This window comes from Ascaphus truei, chromosome 7, assembly GCF_040206685.1.
Source record: "Ascaphus truei isolate aAscTru1 chromosome 7, aAscTru1.hap1, whole genome shotgun sequence".
Classification (NCBI taxonomy): domain Eukaryota; kingdom Metazoa; phylum Chordata; class Amphibia; order Anura; family Ascaphidae; genus Ascaphus; species Ascaphus truei.
The window spans coordinates 2,668,872-2,691,189 of NC_134489.1; the positions used below are offsets into that span (position 1 = coordinate 2,668,872).

The 22,318-nt window shown below is 38.7% G+C and overlaps 1 protein-coding gene across 3 annotated transcripts in view; it reads right to left on the reverse strand.

Moving 5' to 3' along the window:
* MEIS3 (Meis homeobox 3) overlaps positions 1-21,963 on the reverse strand; it is a 62,651-nt gene extending 40,688 nt beyond the window's left edge. The window contains exons 1-6 of one of the 3 annotated variants that reach the window (XM_075606851.1): positions 20,950-21,963; positions 17,310-17,512; positions 13,499-13,646; positions 10,554-10,604; positions 10,041-10,091; positions 1,782-1,931 (exon numbers count right to left, since the gene is read on the reverse strand). In XM_075606851.1, coding sequence (XP_075462966.1) covers positions 1,782-1,931; positions 10,041-10,091; positions 10,554-10,604; positions 13,499-13,646; positions 17,310-17,512; positions 20,950-20,961 — 615 coding nt within the window. In that variant the 5' untranslated portion in view covers positions 20,962-21,963. The remainder of the gene's footprint in view (positions 1-1,781; positions 1,932-10,040; positions 10,092-10,553; positions 10,605-13,498; positions 13,647-17,309; positions 17,513-20,949) is intronic. The other 2 variants (XM_075606850.1, XM_075606852.1) reach the window with 2 other exon arrangements.
* Between the last annotated feature and the right edge of the window lie 355 nt (positions 21,964-22,318).

Here is a 22,318-nt window from a genome sequence, read left to right on the forward strand (position 1 = left end):
GGAGTCACTGTCGGCAGAGCGCAGCGCCCCCCCTCGCAGCGGGCCTGGTCCCATTGTGCAGCGGCTATTGTCCCTGCAGCGTCCCCAACAGCGGGCGCTGCAGTAGCCAGTGGGGACATGGCCTAAAGCCTTCTAATGAAGTAGAACAGATTTCACAGAAGTTGACTTTGATGTGGTTTAAAAAAAAAAGAAAACTATAGAGAGTTAAATGGTGCAAGCTGCTGAACTCCATTAGTTTGTATTACAGCACCCTCTGGCAGGAAGAAGGTTATGGTCTAAGGTGCTGTGAATTGCATGGGCTGCAAATAATAAACTGATGCTGTTTGGAATTCAGAATTAGCGCAAGCAGCGTCAGGTATCTATACCCTCATTGCTCTGCAGCCTGGAGGCATATTAAAAATGCAGCAGCTTTGCTATAGGCAAATGCAGGCACTGCCTGCATTAGTTTAGTACAGGGGGGAACCCCTGAAAGCCTGGAGAAAGCATGACAGACCCTTGTCAGCTGAATCGGGTCCGGTCGCCACCAATTATTGTATGGGGCAGTGCCGCGGGGCATCTTCCCTGCCACTGTAGGGGTTAAAGAGGCATGGTCTATTAGCCAAGCAATTATTTTTTTTGCCTGTGTATTCGACTGATATTTACCACTTTTTTACTTTCTTTTGATGCAGGCTTCCTCAGCCTAAGAAACTTCAATGGAAGATGAGTAGAACTTGTTAATTTCTCCCCAATTTCACGCGTCTGTCTGCCCACTCTAAATGGGACAATGCATGGCACTTCATGGGGTTAATACCTTTTGATGCTGCTGGCATACACCAGTTTTATTTCCCTTAAACAGGGGCTTTAAGAGAAGGGACCCCAGAGAGAGAAGTTAGCAGAATGCAGAGCCTCCCTCACAGAGATTTCTCTGTAATTGTCACCAGATGAGATGCTTTGCTTAAATGGTGCAGAAGGGGGGTGGACTGAGGGGTAAGGAGTGTTGAGCAGAAGGACTTTAATCTTCAGAAAATCTTTTCAATATAACACCCCCTTATTACAGGGGTCTCTGCTTTACATATGCCCCCCCCCCTCCTCCCCCATCATTCCCTTTGCTCTAGCTGAGACAGGGATGGGAGCTGTTTGGAAGGTCACATGCTATCCCAGATTACGGCAATTTTCTGCTAATTGTGGGAGACCTCTTCAGCTCCCTCGTCTTTCATCCCTTGTTCTTCTCTCCTTTTTCCATTAGTCTTCTCACTTATTACGTCTATCCCCCTCTGTTTCTCTCCTTCCTTCCCTGTGACATCTCCCTTTCATGTCCCTCACCAATCTCCTCCATCTCTTTTGCAGTCTCCTCTTTCACCTCTTTGCCCCTCCAACTTTCTCTCCTCTTCCCCAAACTACTCCATCACTCTTCCAACCCCTTCTCTTCTCTCTCCCCCCTAACCCCCCATCTTTCTATTTTTCTATCAATTCACCTACTCCCTGCTTCTGTCTATTTTTATTCTCTTCCCAGTAATCTCTCTACCTTTCTCTCCTGCTCCTTGCCATAATCTAACAGCTGGCACTGACCGTGCACAGATGGAAAATAATATAGTAATGTAAGTGTTTGCAGCTCTGAATGTAGAATGTTATATTTCCCTACCCTATAGAGCTGATAATCTAATATTGGTGCCAAAGGCACAGGGAGATGTGAAAGGACTTGCCCAAGGAGGGCGGACATGGCTTCAAACCAGGTTTGTCCCAGTTCAAAGAAAGTCACATTACCAGTGAGCTACTGTACTGCTTGAGCCCCAAAATCGTACCTGGTCTGATAAGCTCGTACAGGACCCTGTGAAATCCTCCAAGTCAGACTTGGAAGTGCCATCTCTATCATCTATCACCAGGTCTATAGGCATCTTCCCCTTCAGGCAGGTGATATATCGATGACAGAAGTTATCACACAGGTCGTGCACCTGCAAGGGGCAAGGAAAATAAATGGTTATCCCACAGAACAACCAACGCCCCTCAGACACTCATTGTAAAGCAGAGCACATTCACAGATTACCTTTTACCAAGTTAACCAAGGAGAAGTCCACTGGTACTATAATGAATTGTAAATCCATCAACTAAGTTTGAATTTACAGAACAGTTTGGCCCGGCCCTGGTTTAACATTAACACATAAACATTTTGCGATCTGTAGTCCAAATAGGTATAAGTGTATGTATGTATAAAGGCATGTATGTGTTTTTATATATATAAGCATTTCGTTAGCCACAGAACGGTATCATCTATTTATTTTTTGATTATATATATATATATATATATATATATATATATATATATAGCAACTGTAAATATTCCTGTATATTCATTTGCACGTCTTAGACTGGTCTGTAACCCTGTCTTTTACCATTATTACCCAGCACACAGCACTTCCACTGCAGCAAGGGATTCTGGGAAATGACATGCAAATGAGCACACAGTGCCACCTTTTATCTCATGTTCACATTACATGAGCAACCCTTAGCCAATGCATGCTGCTTTAGACGCAGCTTTTAAGCAAGGGCTTGGGAGATGCAAAGTCAGTAAACCCACTCACAGACATGTTTCAACTTTGATGGGTATCATCAGTGTGAGGTTGGCTGCTGACATTTGCTCAGATGAGATGAAAGAGTAGGTTATCACCACATTTATTAAGGTTATGGTGGGTAAAAAAAGTGACTAAAACGGTGGAGGGTTTTAGTCACTTTTTTTACCCACCATAACCTTAATAAAAAAAAATATATATATATATATATATACATATATATATATATATAACAATGAAAAGAAAAAGAAAAGCGTCCCAACTCAGCACTCAAGTATGCTCAGAACAAATATCAAAGAAAATTATGATTTATTTAACAGCACAAATAATCAAACATAAAATACAAAACATATTAAAACACACCCTGACATCCTCCTGTAATAGAATATGTATCAGACAGGGGAAATCCCCTATGACCCCTAATACCCAAGGCAAGGGGAAAAAAGCCTATAAGCACAAAATATATGTAGAACAAGGGGTTAACAATAACCCCTTGAACCTACAAGGCCGGCCTCACCCCTAGTAAATATAAAACCACACAGCAAGCATAGATAGCACATGCACCAAATTGCCTAATACATGCTGATGTCAAATACATATATTATATACATACACCGTAAATGCAGTTGGTATAATCAAGGCAAACCAGGCACAGTACCAAAAAGAGACTGTTAGTATGGGATCAACAATGGTTAACAGTTCACATCAGTTACCATAGTCCATGAGACCATCCATGCCACACTGTGATAGTAAAATGTCCAAAGGGTAAAGATCTTCCAATTGAAGGGTCCCATATATATATATATATATATATATATATATATATATATATATATATATATATATATATATATATATTAGAAAAAAGAAGAGAAAAAGCGCCCGATCCTTGTGTAAAATCAGATGAAAAATTTTAATAAATCATGGACAAGACAAATGCACACTCACAATTTGTCTATAAAAATAAGGCATATTATGGGACCAGCCCATGCGCCAACTGAAGACTCCACGGTCACCTCTGCTTAATAGCATCCAAAATGGTTCCAGATCTTGTGTCTGCAAACGCCGCTATCTCCAAGATGGATGTACTTCACTTGTGAAAAGCTTGTTAGTAGCGTGCGGCCACCATTACTCTCTCACATGGAAAACCGGGACCCGGAAGATTTTCACTCACGTCCTCACGTCCTCACACTGGCGCCTGAACTGCTCGACCACCGTAGTTTCAATGCCACGTGACCCTACGCGTTTCTTCCATCTCTGCGGATTTCATCTACTAACAAGCTTTTCACAAGTGAAGTACATCCATCTTGGAGATAGCGGCGTTTGCAGACACAAGATCTGGAACCATTTCGGATGCTATTAAGCAGAGGTGACCGTGGAGTCTTCAGTTGGTGCATGGGCTGGTCCCATAATATGCCTTATTTTTATAGACAAATTGTGAGTGTGCATTTGTCTTGTCCATGATTTATTAAAATTTTTCATCTGATTTTACACAAAGATCGGGCGCTTTTTCTCTTCTTTTTTTCTAATAGGTACTGTGGGAGGTTGGTGAGCCCAAGAAGAAGCAGCCTGGACTTTTGTATCATCTTATCCATGGACTTATTATGGACTTAAGTATTCATTGATATTTTTAATTCACTTTTATTGGCATACTATTACACGGTTTTTATATGCCAATATTCACCTAATAATTTTGTGTATTTTTTATTTTTATTTTAGTCCTATGACACATTTTGTGACATTTTTTCATTTTTTATTGCATTTTTATTTTTATTTTTCATTTTTTGAATGCACACTTTTTTGTTTTTTATTGTATAGGCAAGATATTCATTTGTTTCATGCCATATATATATTGATATATCTAATTTTAATTAGTCATCTGTACTTGGTGCAACATCTTGCCACATTTAATCAGAGCTGCAGCAATTTGGGTATAGTGTGTGAAGGGCGCTGTCTTTAATACTGTTAGTTATATATATATATATATATATATATGTAGAGGTATCAGTACCGTGTTAGCCTGTACAATGTGGTATCTTCCATATTTTCATGTAGAGGTATCAGTACCGTGTTAGCCACGTGTTAGGAACCTTTTGACACCTCCAGCCATAAAACACATCCACAACGGGGGAAGGGCCAGCACCGATAACATTCCAATAGACACTGTTTATAGTATAGCTTTTACTTGCTTCATTCATTGTAACATCGCCAGAAGAAGAGATCAGTGTATCTCGAAAGCTCGCACAAATAAAAGCATTTCGTTAGCCACAGAACGGTATCATCTATTTATTTTTTGATTATATATATATATATATATAAATAAACAAATATAGCTGTATGCTCATCTGCATGTCTTAGGCAGGTCTGCAACCCCACCTTTCCCCATTATCACCCAGCATACAGCACTTCCACTGCAGCAAGGGATTCTGGGAAATGACATGCAAATGAGCACACAGTGTCACTTTTTGCCTCAATAACCATTTTTAACATGGTTCCCTATAGGCTTAAGCTTGCTGCATGGTCACAGCTTTGAGCACAGCCAGGGTTAAGGTGCATACCCAGAAAACCACCCACAGACAGCTGTTTCGACCTTGATGGGTCTCATCAGTGTGGGGTTGATTTTACTGGGAATGCAAGAGAGGCTTATGGGATAGGCTAAACCATAATACTGAGTTAAGTTATGGTGAGTAAAAAAAGTGACAAAAACCCTCCACAGGAAAGCAAATATGCAAATATAGCTGTATGCTCATCTGCATGTCTTAGGCAGGTCTGCAACCCCACCTTTCCCCATTATCACCCAGCATACAGCACTTCCACTGCAGCAAGGGATTCTGGGAAATGACATGCAAATGAGCACACAGTGTCACTTTTTGCCTCAATAACCATTTTTAACATGGTTCCCTATAGGCAACGTTTCGGACCCACAAACGGGACCTTCCTCAGGGTTGTGCTACCCTGAGGAAGGTCCTGTTTGTGGGTCCGAAATGTTGGTGATTTGTGTCTTTTCTACAATATATATTCTACAAATCTTAACCTGAGTGCTGTCTGCTGATTCCCGTGCGAACAGTATCGTATATTTATCTACTTATTATGGGACATGCACCTACCCTATTGTGCTTCATTGGAGTGCCGGCTGTTCATCTTTTTTATATACACAGCCAATAAAGAATATCACTTGTCAGCACATTCATATGTCTTAGACCAGGGGGGCGCAAACTTTTTTCCCTGCGCCCCCCTGACGGCTATCCCCTCGCTCCCGCGCCCCCCCCCCCCCCCCAACCCCAACTTACCCGCGCTCCGGCGTAATGACGTCACGTTGCCATAGCAACGTGACGTCACATGACCTCGCAGCGTCATTTTGATGCCGCGTTGCCATGGCGCCGCAGGGAGGAAGCCGCCGGAGCCACGGTAAGTTAGGTTTACAGAGGCCCTGCAGCTCCCCCGGCACTTAATTTAAGTGCCTTCGGGAAGCGCGCGGGGCCTCTGTAAACCCCGCGCCCCCCGTCGGCAGTGTCGCGCCCCCCCTGGGGGTCGCGCCCCACAGTTTGCGCACCGCTGTCTTAGACAGGTCTGCAACCCTGCCTTTCAACCATTATCGCCTAGCATACAGTGCTAAATGAGCACACAATTTGTCACCTTTTGCCTGGAATATCCATTCACATGGAGCCCATATAAGCAAATGCATCGCTGTTTACACAGCTTTTAAGCACAGCATGGGACTAGCAAAGCAAGTCAAACCAAATGGTTTGCATGTCATTTCCCAGGATCCCTTGCTGCAGTGGGAGCACTGTATGCTAGGTGATAATGGTTGAAAGGCAGGCGTGCAGACCTGTCTACGACATGTGAGTGTGCTCACAAGTGATATTCTTTATTGGCTATTTGCTAACGGTGGAGGTTTTTTGTTGCCTTTTTCACCCACCATAACTTAAAATGTATATGGTATATATATATATAGATATATAAATATATATAATAATTATTATTATTATTATTATTAACAAATGTTTACTATTTAGTAACCAGATGCTTAAATGTAAACTCGTCCATCTGCACAAAGGTGGTTGGATCTGTGCTTTTGTTCCCTTTGTGTAAAGGAATTAGGATGTTGCCACTTGCTAAACAGATAAAAGAGAGAGGACAATAAGTATCGGTCGAATGTAGGACCCAAAGAAAATAAACTTAATTTTCTTCAGGAAATTAAGTAAATCTCAATGGCATTTTTCTAATGAATTTTTGCCCCTTAAAAGACGGGATGGGCCAGACTTTCCAAAAATTAGTTGTCTGTCCATTGTGGATTACATTCCAAGGCCCTTACTATGTAAGGCGGGTAATATAGCGCGCGCACGTCAATTACAATTGGCTGTGCGAGGCTGACGCTGATACAGTCGAGACGCGTGTGTGCACGGCTGTGAGCGGTGGGGCGGCAGATCACCGCAAATACATGAACATTTATATTTTCACGCTGCTACCGCACCACGACGCTGCCAAGCCAATCACAGCGCGGCCGGGATAGGCTTGGGGGGGTGGGGTTCCCGGGGGCAGGAGGAGCAGGGCAAGTGGATTCACTGACCGCCGAAGCAGCTTGATTAATCTACCCCTCGGAGGGGGGGGAGGTCTCTAAGGGGAGGAAGGGGGTGGTAGGAATCACAAGGGGAGAAAGGGGGAGAAGAGGTTGGTAAAGGGGAGTGGGACTGGTATTGATGTGCACGTTGGGCTTGTGGTTGTGTGTGAAGCCGGGTGTGATGTCATAGCCACGCCCACCTGCCGCTCACAGCTCAGACCTGTACACACAAAAAGTGCACGCCCATTACCACACGCGTGCGTGCGCCAGCTATAAAACAAGCCTACGGTGACGTGACAGATGATGTGTTAGTGCATGCAAAGTCCCATTTACTTTAATTGGGCTTTTCATGTGATAACGCAGATGAGGTACTGTCACACCTTACAGAATAAGGGCAAAGCGGGGACGTGACTTCAAAAGCCAGCCTTATAAGAGAGATTCCCTTCTCTTTAGCTGTATAGCACTACATCAGCTGTGACTCCTAGCTCAAACACCCCACCTCTATACCCCAAGGCTCTGCTACTTTAATCTTTTCTGATTCTCAGCAGGCAGGCTGGGGGAATCAAAGGGTTAATTACCACATTAACAAGAGGATTATCTGGTTAAAAACCACCAGTGCCTATTGTAGCCTTTAATGAGCTCATTAGCTTATCAAACCAGAGGGAATTTTTTTTTTAAACAGACCCCTTTCATCTCTAGACTCCCCCCCCCTTCTTTGAGTGGTATATGCCAGCAGTGCACATACAAAGTGTGATGGGATTCACCATATGGAAGGGGGGTGGGGGGGAGTAGACTTTGATTTTACACTTAACCTTTTCACTGCCTGCAAGGCATAGATAAACACTCTATACATGGAAAATGTGTATTCCTATGTTTACACACGTGTCCAGCCCATTACAACATGTAATATGCATGTGTAAATATAAATACTGTAAATGTCCAGCAAACCATAATATTTTCGTATAAAGTGCTGACAATGTACACAAAGCTGTGCATAAAACGTTGCTGGCACAATGAGACACTGCCTTCAAGATCTTACAATCTCATTTTTCACAGGGAGATCGTGACTTGCCAACATTCCCAAATAGAGCTGAAACTTGGATTAAAACGCCGCTTCAAAAGCAGTTAGCATTGACCTATTCCTTCTGTGTTTATTATTTACCATGTGTTACAATCAATTCACTATGTGAGACATATCCTAAGAGGAGCAGAAGAATTCCATTGTCCATGCGTTAATGTCAAATAACCCCGTCGCTGACAATGCATTATGTGGCAGTCAAGGCGTTCACCCACCTCTAAACTATGCTGCAGAGAAGCGCTCCTGTTCATGCCAACTTGCCAATGGATGTTCATATAGTATATACAGCTATATTCAGTATACTTATACGGAACAGCAGGAAACTTGTTGCGGGCACTGCAACGTGTTGCAGACCCGGTCTGGCAACCAACGGGTTAAGCTCTGGTTGCTTCTGGATTGAAAGATTGGAGCCATCTGTCTCCTGTATACCTCTGCTCCTACCCTCCTCTGCTTTGCTCCTACCCTCCTCTACCTGAGTGGGGAAACCACAAGTGGTGGAATACACTTTCTGAAAACATACCGCATTGTTGCAAACCGCAGAACATTACCAGCAATTTGCCCCCCCCCTCCACTTGCTCCTCCCCTTGCCCCTCCCCCATCCACTTGCCCCTCCCCCTCCCCCCTCCACTTGCCCCTCCCCCTCCACTTGCCCCTCCCCACCCTCCTCTTGCCCCTCCCCACCCTCCACTTGCCCCTCCCCCTCCACTTGCCCCTCCCCACCCTCCACTTGCCCCTCCCCACCCTCCACTTGCCCCTCCCCACCCTCCACTTGCCCCTCCTACAACAGAAGAGGAGAGGCTTTCAAAGCATTCCAAAATTCCGTGGTGACTCTTGATGCAGAAAACAGCACCAGATTTCCCCAAGAAAACACCCGTGTAACGAGGATCACCGGCTCTGAGACAAACAGCAAAGGAAATTTTTAAGAGTTTTCAATGTGTTGGTTTTTTTTGTTTGTTTTTTCTTTTGATAAATCTGATGCTGTTTTTGCAAAGCATGTTCCCCTAGTTCTCATTCGATGTGTAAAAAAAAAAAAAAAACCTTAGAATTGTCAAAAGAAAATTACAAGTTTAAGGCTGCAGCTTTTTGCCTTATTTTTCAGCTGGGAGACCTTGATAAATAATCCTCAGTGTTTTTTTGTTGTTAAATCTCTGTTTCTATTAATGCCAGTGTCACTCCTTGCGTTCCGACTGCATTCCCTTGTCAGCCTTATGTAAATATAGTAATGCTGTTTATTTTCAAGAGAGGCGGATCCATCAAATGCAAAGAATACTGATGTTGAAGGCGCAGACCTACACAGCTGGTCAAAATGTTATTTCTTTTATTTATTAAATGTTTTACCTGGAAGTAATACATTGAGAGTTACCTCTCGTTGTTAAGTATATCCTGGACACAGAGTTATGATATACAGTGCATGGTTGCATTAAATGAACACTGATAATACATTCAATTTACAGACATTTCATGGACAGTTAGAGATAATGTATGATTATGGGCGTATGTAAGTTAAAGAAAAGGTTAACATTATGTTAGAATAAGTAAAACAACTTCTTTTAATTGGATTTCTTACAACGATGCAATCCCCTTAAGAGTAACTTTTTACTTGTTTGTATCTTTTGAAAAAGAAATGTGTTTTCTCCGGGAACATGGAATTTAGGCATTATCAGCTACTTCTGCTTGTCTATCTGCTTCATAATTACGTTACAAAAAAGCACAGAATCAGAACAGTTTGCCTGAGGCTTTGAGGACTGACTGGGGTTTTCCGTCTGCTCCCCAAAATACATCATTTGTAAAAAAAAAACTTTCAAGGCTTTTATTCACTATGTCAGTTGAAAAAACGTTTCTTTGGCATACATACCTTTTCTAATTCTAGTAGATGGAATCGCAGAACTTGGATGGCTTGTATCATCTAGAATAGACAGCAGTATTTAGTGATGCAAGCGTCGTTATGAAAGTAAAAACACTGTAAACTATACCTTTAGGGTAGACTTTGCTGTTCAAAGCATACTTTTAGCCTCAAGAGCTTACAATGTGTGACATTTCGGTAACCCAGGCCCCTGTTTGACCTTGAAAGTCTTGCATTGGATTTACAATGAAGATGACTGATACCGTGTATAAGTGCTTGTGGGTAAATATCTTCAGTGTCCAATGGCTTCAATGTATTATCGGAATTTACGTTTGGCACTAAAGGGACATACTGTATATGATGACCAGCAAAAAAAATGGATCTCCATTGTATTCGAGTAATCAGAAAATTAACATCCCTGTTGCTAAATATACACATTATGTGAATGCACTTTTATATATGTAAACACTAGTAAAAATTAATGCGCGTTCGCAAATTTACACTATTGCCATAAAGTGCTCTTACCAAGTTATCCAGCTCTGGATTGGAAGAAAATAAAGGTTTTTCTGTTCTGACCTAAAAATCGAGGGGGGAAAATGTCAGTTTTTCTAAACAAAAAATGCTGATAGACTCAAATGTTTTATTTATTAAAAACATCAGGGAGAAAAGGCATCTGCCCCAAGAGTTTACTTACAATCTTTTTCTATTTTTATTCCAGCTAAACTTTGCATTTTATTTTCCAATAATCTATAAAACTCGCCTTTCAAACTTCTGTTTTGTTGTATATTCCTAAAGGATAGTTTACTGCGGTAAAGAGAGGGCCCAACCTCTCATCTCTAAAACAGAACTCAGCATCTTCCCTTTTAAGTTTAATCCTTTTCTGTTTTCCTATCCATAAAACATAAACTCTAGTATCTGTTTTAAAATATATATATATATATATATATTTCGAGTTCAAGAAGAAATGTTGGCCACAGGGAGCGAGTGATCATGTGTGTTAAAGTGTTTTTTTTATTGATTTTCTTTTTTCCTTGCTCTGTTTTGTATTTTGTAGGGAAGCTGAGATTTTCTAACCGGAGGTACAAGCAAATTAACCCCCTGGTCACCACATGTTCTGTTCCATTTTGGACAAATTCTGTTGTTGTTTCTTGGGTGGAGGGGGGGGGGGGAGAGTTTTTCTGTTGTTGTTTTTTGGGTGGAGGGGGGGGGGAGAGTTTGTGAGAGGACTCAAAGATATTATTTATTTTTAATGTCTCAGTAAAAAGTCTAAAGTTAGTGATTAAGTTATAAATTCACTTTTTCAAAATGACTGTGTATCTCCATGTTTTTATTTATTTATTTATATATATATATATATATATATATATATATATATATATATATATATATATATATATATATAATGGCATAACAGAAAGTGCACGTATCCTACATAAATATAAAGCATAATACGTACTTCATCCACACCAGTGTCCGATGAATAAGACGCAGCACTGTAGAGCCAATGTTCAAAAAGTGTTATTGTGATCCAAACATAAAAAAAAGTTTCGGGCCATTATGGGACCTTCAACATCCTGCCCTGATGAAAGTCCCATAATGGTCCAAAATGTTGTTTTTGTTTGGTCTGCATGCAGTTCTGTGTCTTATTCATTGGGCGTTGGTTTTGTGGCGTATGTGTGTATATACAGTATATATATATTTATTTATTTTATATATATATATATATATATATATATATATATATATATATATATATATATACAGTGGTTGACAAATCACCAAAAAATCTACTCGCCACACAAAAAAATCTACTCGCCACCTAGTACCAAACGTGTGCTGCTTGGGCCAATATTTACTCGCCCGGGGGTTAAATCCACTCGCCCGGGGCGAGCAAATGTATAGGTTTGTCGAACACTGTATATATATATATATATATATATACACACACACACACAGTCTTTACATGACACACAGCATTTAAACTACATTTGAGTGAAACTTCCACAAATACCTTTGCACAGGAATGACCCTAACGTGTCAGTGCGCTGATCATGCAGCTTGTAGATCCTTAGTCTTCTCATTTCAATGTCTGAATATGCCATGTAAATACTGGTGTTTTGCAGTCTGCAACATGCTCGAGGGATCCTGAGGTGTGTGCGCATGCCCTGAGTATATTGTCTTCACTTTCCAGCGAAGGGTAATTGTCACTGTTGTATCACACACACACACATATATGTGTAAATGCTAACGGTGGAGGCTTTTTGTTGCCTTTTTCACCCACCATAACTTAAAGTATATATATATATATATCGGAAATAGCCGTGTTAGTCCAGTTGCAATAGTGCAGAATAAATTAGTTCTTCAGTATTAGGTGATACCTTTTTTATTTGGACTAACAATTTATGTCATAGGACAAGCTTTCGAGAGTTTTCCTCTCTTCTTCAGGTCAAAAATACTGATTATATATATATATGGTGGAGGTTTCTTGTTGCCTTTTTCACCCACCATAACTTAAAAAACGTACATATACACACACACACACACACACACACACATTCCATTGTGTGTAATGTATGTGTAAATATACACATCGATGTACATATTTACTGTATGCAATTCGACTGTGCTGTCAATTTAAAGTTCCAACAGTTTTAGTAGTTCCGCACCTGTTCCAGCTCCTGTATTTATAATCTCTACAGATTAAATTTTAGTCTGTTTTCTGCATGTTATTATTTTCCTCCCTGAAGTTAGAGAATGCGGTGCAATACAAACAAAAAATCTAAGTTACAGTTGCTATTAGCAGAGTGTGCCTTATAATAACACAGAACAGCGATTACACTGAGACAATGGGTCATATGAAACTTCACAAACAAGTGCTTCTCCAAACATTATGCAAATTACAGGCAGTCCTCGGTTATCCAACGGAATCCGTTCTGGAAGTAGCGTTGGATAGTGAAACCGTTGTAAAGTGAGTCCCATGTTAATCAGTGGTGGTGAGCGTTGGATAACGCATTCAGGTGTCTGATAACGCATTCTGGCGTCGAAAAACGGCCCATAAGGTTGCATTGTAAACATTGGATATGCCATTGGTTGTAAAGTGAAACATTGGATAATGAGGACTACCTGTATATCTTTTACACTTTGTGTCAATGTATCCATATGCTTTGCGCCACTTTGGCTCTGCCTTGCGCCATGAAGTGTTTTGGGGAGTGGTTATAGAAGAGACCAAGGGAGAGACCAAAAGCTGGGTTTCTCTGGTTCAATTTTCCCTCCCCCTTACACTAATTATATCCACAAGGTTAGGTGGCATACACTTCAGCTGCTTGGGAGATCTGCGTCATATGCAAGACACAAAATTAATAAGATTAATTTGAATGCATTTGGCACATTTTAACGCTAGTGATTTTTTTTTCTCTCTCAAGTGTTGTCATCTTAACACGTATCTGAAATGTACAAGGGAGAAAACGGACCTGTTTAGCAAAAACTGCAATGTCCTCGTTGAAGGAATCTGAGGAACATACGTCCCCTCCTGGGAAGGAGCCTGAATTATCCCGTGGGGAGCAAGTGGCGAGTTCGCATTTCTCAAAAACCAAAGCCAAGAGGGGGAAAAGAGGGTGCCTGGTGGAATACAAAACATAATACAAAAATAAGACTTATGCAAAATGGTACAGGGGTACATATTTATCCTGTGCACAAGACTGCACATAGAATTTAAAGTGCCTGACCTGAAGAGCTTACATTCTACTTGAATTCTTCATCAAAGTTGTGCAGTGTAAAAATAGACTGATAGCTGATTCACTGGCCATGCTGATGTGAAATGTGACTCTTATGCACTTTTGACTTTGTGAACCTAAAATATGCAGACATAAATTATATAGGGACATGCTGATCCTTAACCCTTTCAGAGACAGAGGTCGACAACACATTACACAGCAATATGCTGAAGGCCTCTTTGGCACTGCAGGAGTTACGTACAAAAAAATGGATCTTAATATTAATTCCCCTCCTATCCCCCCCAAAAAACTATATATTTGTGGATTTCTTAACTACAACTGGATTCAGTTTATCATGAAATTATTAAAAAATATCCCCCGCAAAAATTCCATTCTGCCATTATTATCTGAGGAGGTTTTTAGGAAAATGGAAACCATACGGTATTATCGAATTAACACCACAACTTCTAATAAAAGAAAATGCCAGATAACTAGAACTTAAGTAGCAGGTGTATGACTTTAAAGATCTTTTTTCTGCTTATATGTCGTCTTTCTCCCAATATCAAAATATAAAAAAATATATATATACATATTCCACAAAGAGCTTACAATGTAATCATTTTAAGCTCTTTGGGGGAAATAAATATATTCCTACTAGACTATCAGCATCACTGTATCTATAGGGTGTAGTGCTGTATACTATACAATACAATATAAAAAAGAAATATTCCGGTTAGATAAGGTGTATATGATAAATTGTGGATATATTTCAAGTCTTTGCTTAAAATTAAGGTCTTTAGTATGGAGAGGGGTACGTTTCTTGCATAAAACCAATCATAAATGCAATTAACAAGAAACTGTAGAGCTGTTGTAACATCACACTCTCTTTTAAAAACAACCTCAAGACTCAGTTTTTGGGCCCCAAAAAAGAAATAGCCGAATATTATAATTTATATATAACGCGCTAACTTATTCCACAGTGCAGTACAATGGGGTGGCAAGACGATAAAAATAAAATGTCAATATTACAATACTCTGGCACAGTAGGTGAGGAGGACCCTGATCCAAAGAGCTTACAATCTATATATACATATTTTGCATATAAATTGGACTGTAAGCTCTGTGGGACAGTGAGTCAATTTTCCAGTGCTTGCTTTCATATCTGGTGCTCAAATCCTTGTAGCCCCTGAATATATCAAGAATTTCTCTCCTATTTAGATTATTCTACCAAGAACAGCATGTATATTCAAACAGACGCGTAAAGTGAAACTGAATTAGCTTTTGTACATCCCAGTAGCATTTTGAAATGTAAATAACTGAATATTCTGTGCTGAGACATTAATCATATAGGCAGAACTTTCCAATACAAGGATGTCATTAACTCCTTGGATGAAGGGTTGGGGGAGCGAGATGCTTCACCCCTCTGTCAAAGAAAAGGGGTGATAGGGGAATGTTAGCTACAATATATAAGGGGTCAGAGCATTAGAGATAACATTTGTTAAGATATAAATGTAATATACGCCTGGTAAAGTCTAAAGTCTAGCAGACAGGCTTTTAATGTAGGGCTTGTGGAATTAACCCTTTTATGGCTGGAGGTCATCAACATGATTTGAGACCAATGGGAGGTTATTTCAGTCTTCGGACTGTAAAAGGTGTTGCAACAAAGTACTAAATTAATTAAGTAAAACAGTTCAATTTCCTTCTATGAATATGTGCATTTGTATTAAATCTTGAGATGATTTTCTCTTCTTTATGCAGCTGGGAGACTTATCTCCATCTGTCATCAAAAATTAGATTGTCAGCTCTTTGGGTTAAAGATTAGTTGAGCCTGTAAATTCCTACAGATCTGTGTACGCTGGCAGTGCTATGTAATAGTAATTATAATGCAAGTCTTGTACAAGAAAACATTGTAGCCTTATTAATAAAGTATATAAAAAAGGGAATGTATCAACAGCTCCTTTGTGTCACCTTTATAAATGCTTATCAGAGCTTCAGACCTAAGCAAACAGTTACATCCCAACCAGGTATAGCTATTTGTAGGCACATATCCATATCCATATATCCAATAACAGCAGTGAGAATTCTGTATCTGTGTGTGTGTGTGTGTGTGTGTGTGTGTGTGTGTGTATGTATGTATATATATATATATATATATATATATATATATATATATATATATATATATATATATATATATATATATACACAGTATTGTAGGCACGTAACATCCTCATATCCATATATCCAATAACAGCAGTGAGAATTCTGTATTTGTGTGTGTGTATATATATATATATATATATATATATATATATATATATATATATATATATATATATATATATATATATATATAACACATTCACAAATATATATGTAAATATATGTAAATATGTGCTCAAATACACAACAGTAAATGCACTATATGTGTGATTTAATATGATGTATACACACTATGGCAATATTTCAATGATGTATATAAATTTACACATAAATATATTCAATAATATAAATAAATTCTGTAAATCCAACTCAGTCAAAAAGTTTGCAGCTATAAAGATCTTCAAAAAGACATTATATTTTCATATTTCCTCCTAAATTCCCTCCCACCTCTTTGTGGTGATATAACCCCTATTCTACCTCTACATGAGCTCACAAATTACAAAGGTAGATCTCATCAAAGCCATATCATGGTATTGATTTCAAAAGATATTTATTGCAGTGTGAAGTGTCTTCTCTGAATTCATACAGCTCTGTGTTGTATCAGCCCTCAGACTTTATAACAAGGGGCTACAAACAGAGCATCATTTGGGGGGACTCTTTTGTATCCCGAAATGTTAGTGTCATCCAGGTCAGTATTCACTCAATATAATAACCCTAAATGATGAGGTTTACAAAGCCTCTGAAAAAAATCTTAATTATACACAAACATAAAAACATGGTAACATAGTCATTGAGGTTGCAACAAATATACCCAGTCATTCCAACCTTTTGCTAAACTCCAAATGAGAGATTTAAATTATATGGATACATCGACAGAATTGTGTAGTTACACTGTATAAGTAGGTTATACAAGCAGAAAAGCAGGACATTTTAGTTCCTGTTGCAGTATTGGAAATGTATGTGCATATAGAAGAATCAGTATAAACACACATTTCAAACTAAGTATATATAAACACATTTACATATAAACACATTTACTTATGTTCCTATATATTTATATGTGCACATATACACTTATCATGAAATGTTAGTATATATATATATATGTGTGTGTGTGTGTGTGTGTATATACATACATACACATTTACACTTATACTTATGTGTGTGTATATATATATATATATATATATATATATATATATATATATATATATATATATATGTCTGTCTGTCTATATATATATATATATAAACACTGTGTGTGTATATATATATATTCTGTTTCATTTGCTACAGAGTACACGAATTTGGTTATTTTGGGTATTCACATGACGGTGTTTTGAGGGGTATTTATACTTCTCACGCATGGCATCAAACACATGGGCACGAGGTACCCGTCTCTTACCCGTAGATTTCATCCTTCTCTCTCTTCAGGCTGTCGTTGCCACCCATTCCTGGTGGCATTGAAACTCTGTGTGCTGCTCCTGCAGAGCCATAGGGAGATCCCTGGTTGAGGGCATGATGCTGCAGTGCCCTGCCCGCATGAAGATCTCCAAAGCCGGCCAGAGGTATCCCATCCATCCCAGGGTAATGCACCATCTCATCATACTGAGAGAGAGGGGGGACAAACCTATTAGCACAAGCCATGGAGATCCAAAAACTTACACTATATATGGAAAAGAAGGGGGGACTCCTACTGTAGGGGGATAAGACCCCTTACATTTACAATCTCCCATAAAAATGTATTAGTCTTGAAATAATACACTCCATGAACAATTTAAAGTTACACCCTTCAATAATCTCCCAACTGCAGAATTTAATTCAATTCCATTCAATTCATAATATAGGATTAACTATTAAACACAAATGAATATGGAACTAGACACGTAAAAAGAAATGTCTGTATGATTTTAAGATCAGACACTTTAACTAATTAATTTAAGATTAGGTCCTCAACCATGAAACTGAAGTTGAAGGCTAGATATTTAAAGTTGTATTCCAAATGAGGAGTTTAACATGAGACCTTTTAATAAACTCCCAAATTAATATTAAAGTGCTCTGAATGTCTCTGCAAATGCTCACATGGATATAATGTGCTTTGCAATTCTTCATTTTGAAAATATTGATTTAAAAACATGATCTTACTTAAAGAGTAAACTTCCCTGAGAAAAATCCAACATGTTTTGAAATGACAAAATATTCACTAAAATAACCATAACGTGTTTATATCCGCATGAAGAATGTCTGGGTGACTTTTCAACATATGAGATAAAACCATTTCCACACGGCGAACTCCAGATTATGCCCTAAAATTCTACATTTCCACACCAAGGGTTTAGGATATTTCCCCTAGCAGTGCATCTCCTAATTTTCCATCATGGAAGCACTCTGGGGGTTAGGTTACCATGAATATATTACACTCAATTGCTCTTATCCTCGGGGTAACACGAATTCATGTTCACCCAACTTTAGGGTCCACCCAAATATTTACGCTCCTCACAATGGACAATGGCCTACCCCCCAAAAAATGGCAAAATATGGAAAAAAACGTTTTTTATTTTTACATTTATAGCACAGTCCAAACGTTTAAACCCCAGCTCTATCCTTAGGTTTAAGTAACATGTAGGTCTGTAAAAAGTGTCAGCATTCACTAAAAAATAAACGGCTCTTTCATTTTACCCAAACCTTCAAAATCTTTTACTCTAGTATGTGAATGTCTCTTTCTGCAATCGACATTTTATTTTTTATATTTTTGCTACTGTTTATTTTTGCCTACTTTATTCACGTTTCTGACTTGTATTTTTCACTTCACTCATGGTCAACTTTTAACAACCAAGTCAAGAAATAACATGCTCCATAAATCTCCTAAAACTTTTTCTAAACTAAATACTGAAATGTATATCCTCAGAATTATTTCAAGGGCTTGCTTTTATATTTTCCTATTCTTAACCCTTGAGATTTGAAGCAGTTTGGAAATGTAGCTAAGCTAAAAGACCGTGTGAACTTCGACTCAATGCCTTTTGACATAAGGTTTTCCTTTTTTCTACCTCCACCAGATCTTTAACAAAACCGAAGTGGGAAATGTGTGTGACCCTTGTGCTATTCATATTGAAATAAACCAGCCTTTGTTCTTGGCACAATTAAAATTCTTTATGTTGTTTTTTTATATATATATATATATATATATATATATATATATATATATATATATATATATATATATATATATAAAATATAATATATATATAACAACGGGGATATTGGAAATAGTTGCCACTGACCTAATACAAAAATACTACTAGCTATGTTGGTGCAATAAAAAAAGTTTTAAAACAAGAAAAATCAATATTGAAGATAGTTAAGTGCTAGAGGGCCCCGCAGCTCATTGTAAGGCACATAAGGGATATATATATAATATTATATATATATATATATATATATATATATATATATATATATATATATATATATTTCCCCTATGTGTGTGTGTGGGGGGGGACTTATACTTATTTTGTTTCTTTAAATTAATACATTTCCCTCGTTCGCCTAAGGATGAAATGAAATATCAAGAGGCACTGTACGCGGTGTATATTATATCTTATAAGGAGGACGGTGATGTTAATTCCACCTTGGTTTAAAGTCAAGCTTTTTACATATATTCTTAACACACAAGATATGTATATACTGTAATATATATATATATATATATATATATATATATATATATATATATATATATATATTACACACACTTATATACACACACAACTTATATACACACTATGTGTGTGTGTATGTGTGTGTGTATATATACCTCTACATATATATATATATATATACACACACACACACACACACACACACACACACACACACACACACACACACACACACACACACACACACACACACACACACACACACACATATGTAGTGTGTACAATATATATCTACACATAGTTTTATACACACACACATATATGTAGTGTGTACACATATATTCATGCATGTGTAAATGGACATTTGCTGTGATTCTCTACATTTAATTACCAAACTTGTGCATAACTATTTAATACCATTTTATTATTTCCAGTAAGCTTACTTATAAATCAACTCTGTGCATGTGTATCTACATATGTAGACATATTTGGGGGGGAGTGTGTGTGTGTGTGTGTGTGTGTGTGTGTGTGTGTGTGTGTGTGTGTGTGTGTGTGTGTGTGTGTGTGTGTGTGTGTGTGTGTGTGTGTGTGTGTGTGTATGTGTGTGTATTATATTATATTATATATATATATATCACAAATATGTGCATACATATAAATTATACATGCATACAAAAGTTTTCTCACAGCAAACATAGGAGTAGCAAAATGTAACTGCTGGTTAAATAGACATAAAAAGCTGTTGTCAAAGGCAGTAGATAAGATCTGCTAATGTAAACGTTTGCTGTATCTTGGTTTTGTGGAGTAAAAACTAAAACGCCTCTCGCTTGCTTAGAAAGTTTTAAACTCTGTTCACTGCAACCAGGATGAAGCATTCCCTTGGTGATGCATGTTTGCCAGCTCAACTTTTAGAAGTGTTTCTAACTGTGACAAATATAATTTAAACATATATTTTTTTGTAAGATCTAGAACTGTTTCTTTAAACATGCAAATGATAAAAGTATTGGAATTTATTATAAAATAACCTTTGCTGTTTGCAGAGCTAAAAGTTCTGACTGTTCACATTGTAGCTGTACTTTTTCTTCCAGCCCTTGGCTTTATTTTGAAACCTAGAAGATCTATTCCTACAGCTAAACTAAAAATGCTTTGTATAAATAAAATAGATGGAAATAGACAGATGTGCAGTAGCAAGCAGGAAGCCCAGGCAAAATACCCCCTATAACACTGCCCCTTTAGATATCTCCCCTGGAAAAAGGATCCGATAAAACACCCAAGGTTACAATCTCCAAAACTCAGCTGAGCAGGCTGCCCAATCTAGCCGGCCTAGGGTGCCTGCTAGGCGGCTACTGCTGCCAGTTCAACCCCGGTGACAATGGAACAACCTACCCTTTGTGCCATTCCAAGCCTAGCGCTGCAAGATGCAATTCCAGCAGTGATTGTCCTTTTGGTAGAAGAGTAGAAGAGAAAGAAGGTGGTTTAAGAAAAAAAAAAAAAAAAAAAAAAACAGCTTCTGTTTGTGCTTCTCCAGAGATGACTCTTGATCAACTGCAACCAATTCAAGGGATGTGTTTTTGGTATTTCTATGGTGGGGGGAGAAGGAAGGACCTTGTGAGTCCGAGCTAAGCAGCTCATGCAGGAATCAGGAGCATGGAGAGAGAGGAGAGCTGTGCTTTTTTTCCTCTTCTTCTTGATGTATATTCTTAAAGCTCTGTGCCTTTTGCCTGCCTTAGCTGTCCATCAAGGCTGCAAGATCTGTCAAAATCCAGATGACTGATGATCTTACGAATCAGTGGGTGGGGGAAGGCAGAAGGGGGGTTTGAATCAGAACCCCAAACAGCCTCTCTCCTCTTCTCCTATCCCTCTGGATCTAACGCTTGGGCATTTTTTCTCTCTCTTGCTTGCCTGTATTTTTTTTTTTTTTTGCTGGTGATCAGGAAGACACAGAGATGTGATTTATCTGAACAGCTTTAGCCAGACATCCACAGTCTCAGCTCAAGAGGCACACTGGCTGGGAGACTCCTTAGCTGGGGTAATTCTCTCCTTCTCTTGTGCTGTGTTTCTTTATGTAAGCATAGGAGGGGTGAAAGTGTCAGATTGTCATGGTGTAAACCTCTCCTGGCTTCCAGCAGGATGCTCAGCTCTTGCTGTGTGTGTGTGAAGGAAGAGGATAAGGGATGCTCTTTCTTTCTTTCTCTCTCCCTCTCTCTCAGCTCTACAGCCCCTGAGCTATGAGCACATCCGGAAGTAGAAGGGCCGTTTAACTCACTCACTGCCTGACACAAGCTGCCCACAGAGAATCTGCTTTGGTCACTGGCCTTCTTTCTTCTTTCTTCTTCTTCTTCTTCTTCTTCTTCTTTACCAACCACTAAAGCAGCAATGATCAATCTCTACCAGATCTCTGCAAATTTTAGGGCTCCGTAGGAACCCACCCTCCTGACACTGGATGCCTCCGCCATAAATTAAGCTGTGCAGTGCACCTATTGCCCCACAATTGGCAGCTGATGACTTTAGGTACAAATAAAAGAACTGTAATCAAATAGCACGCAAAGCAAAGTCACATTTCGCATTAACCTCTTCAGCTCCAGTGGGATCAAGTCCAACTGAAGGATGTAACCCCTACAATATTGCTGTTCCAGTTTAATTATATATATATATATATATATATATATATATATATATATATATATATATATATATACTACAAAAAAAATAAACAGTATCCTTTAGTTGAAGCAAAAGTGTTTTAATAATTATA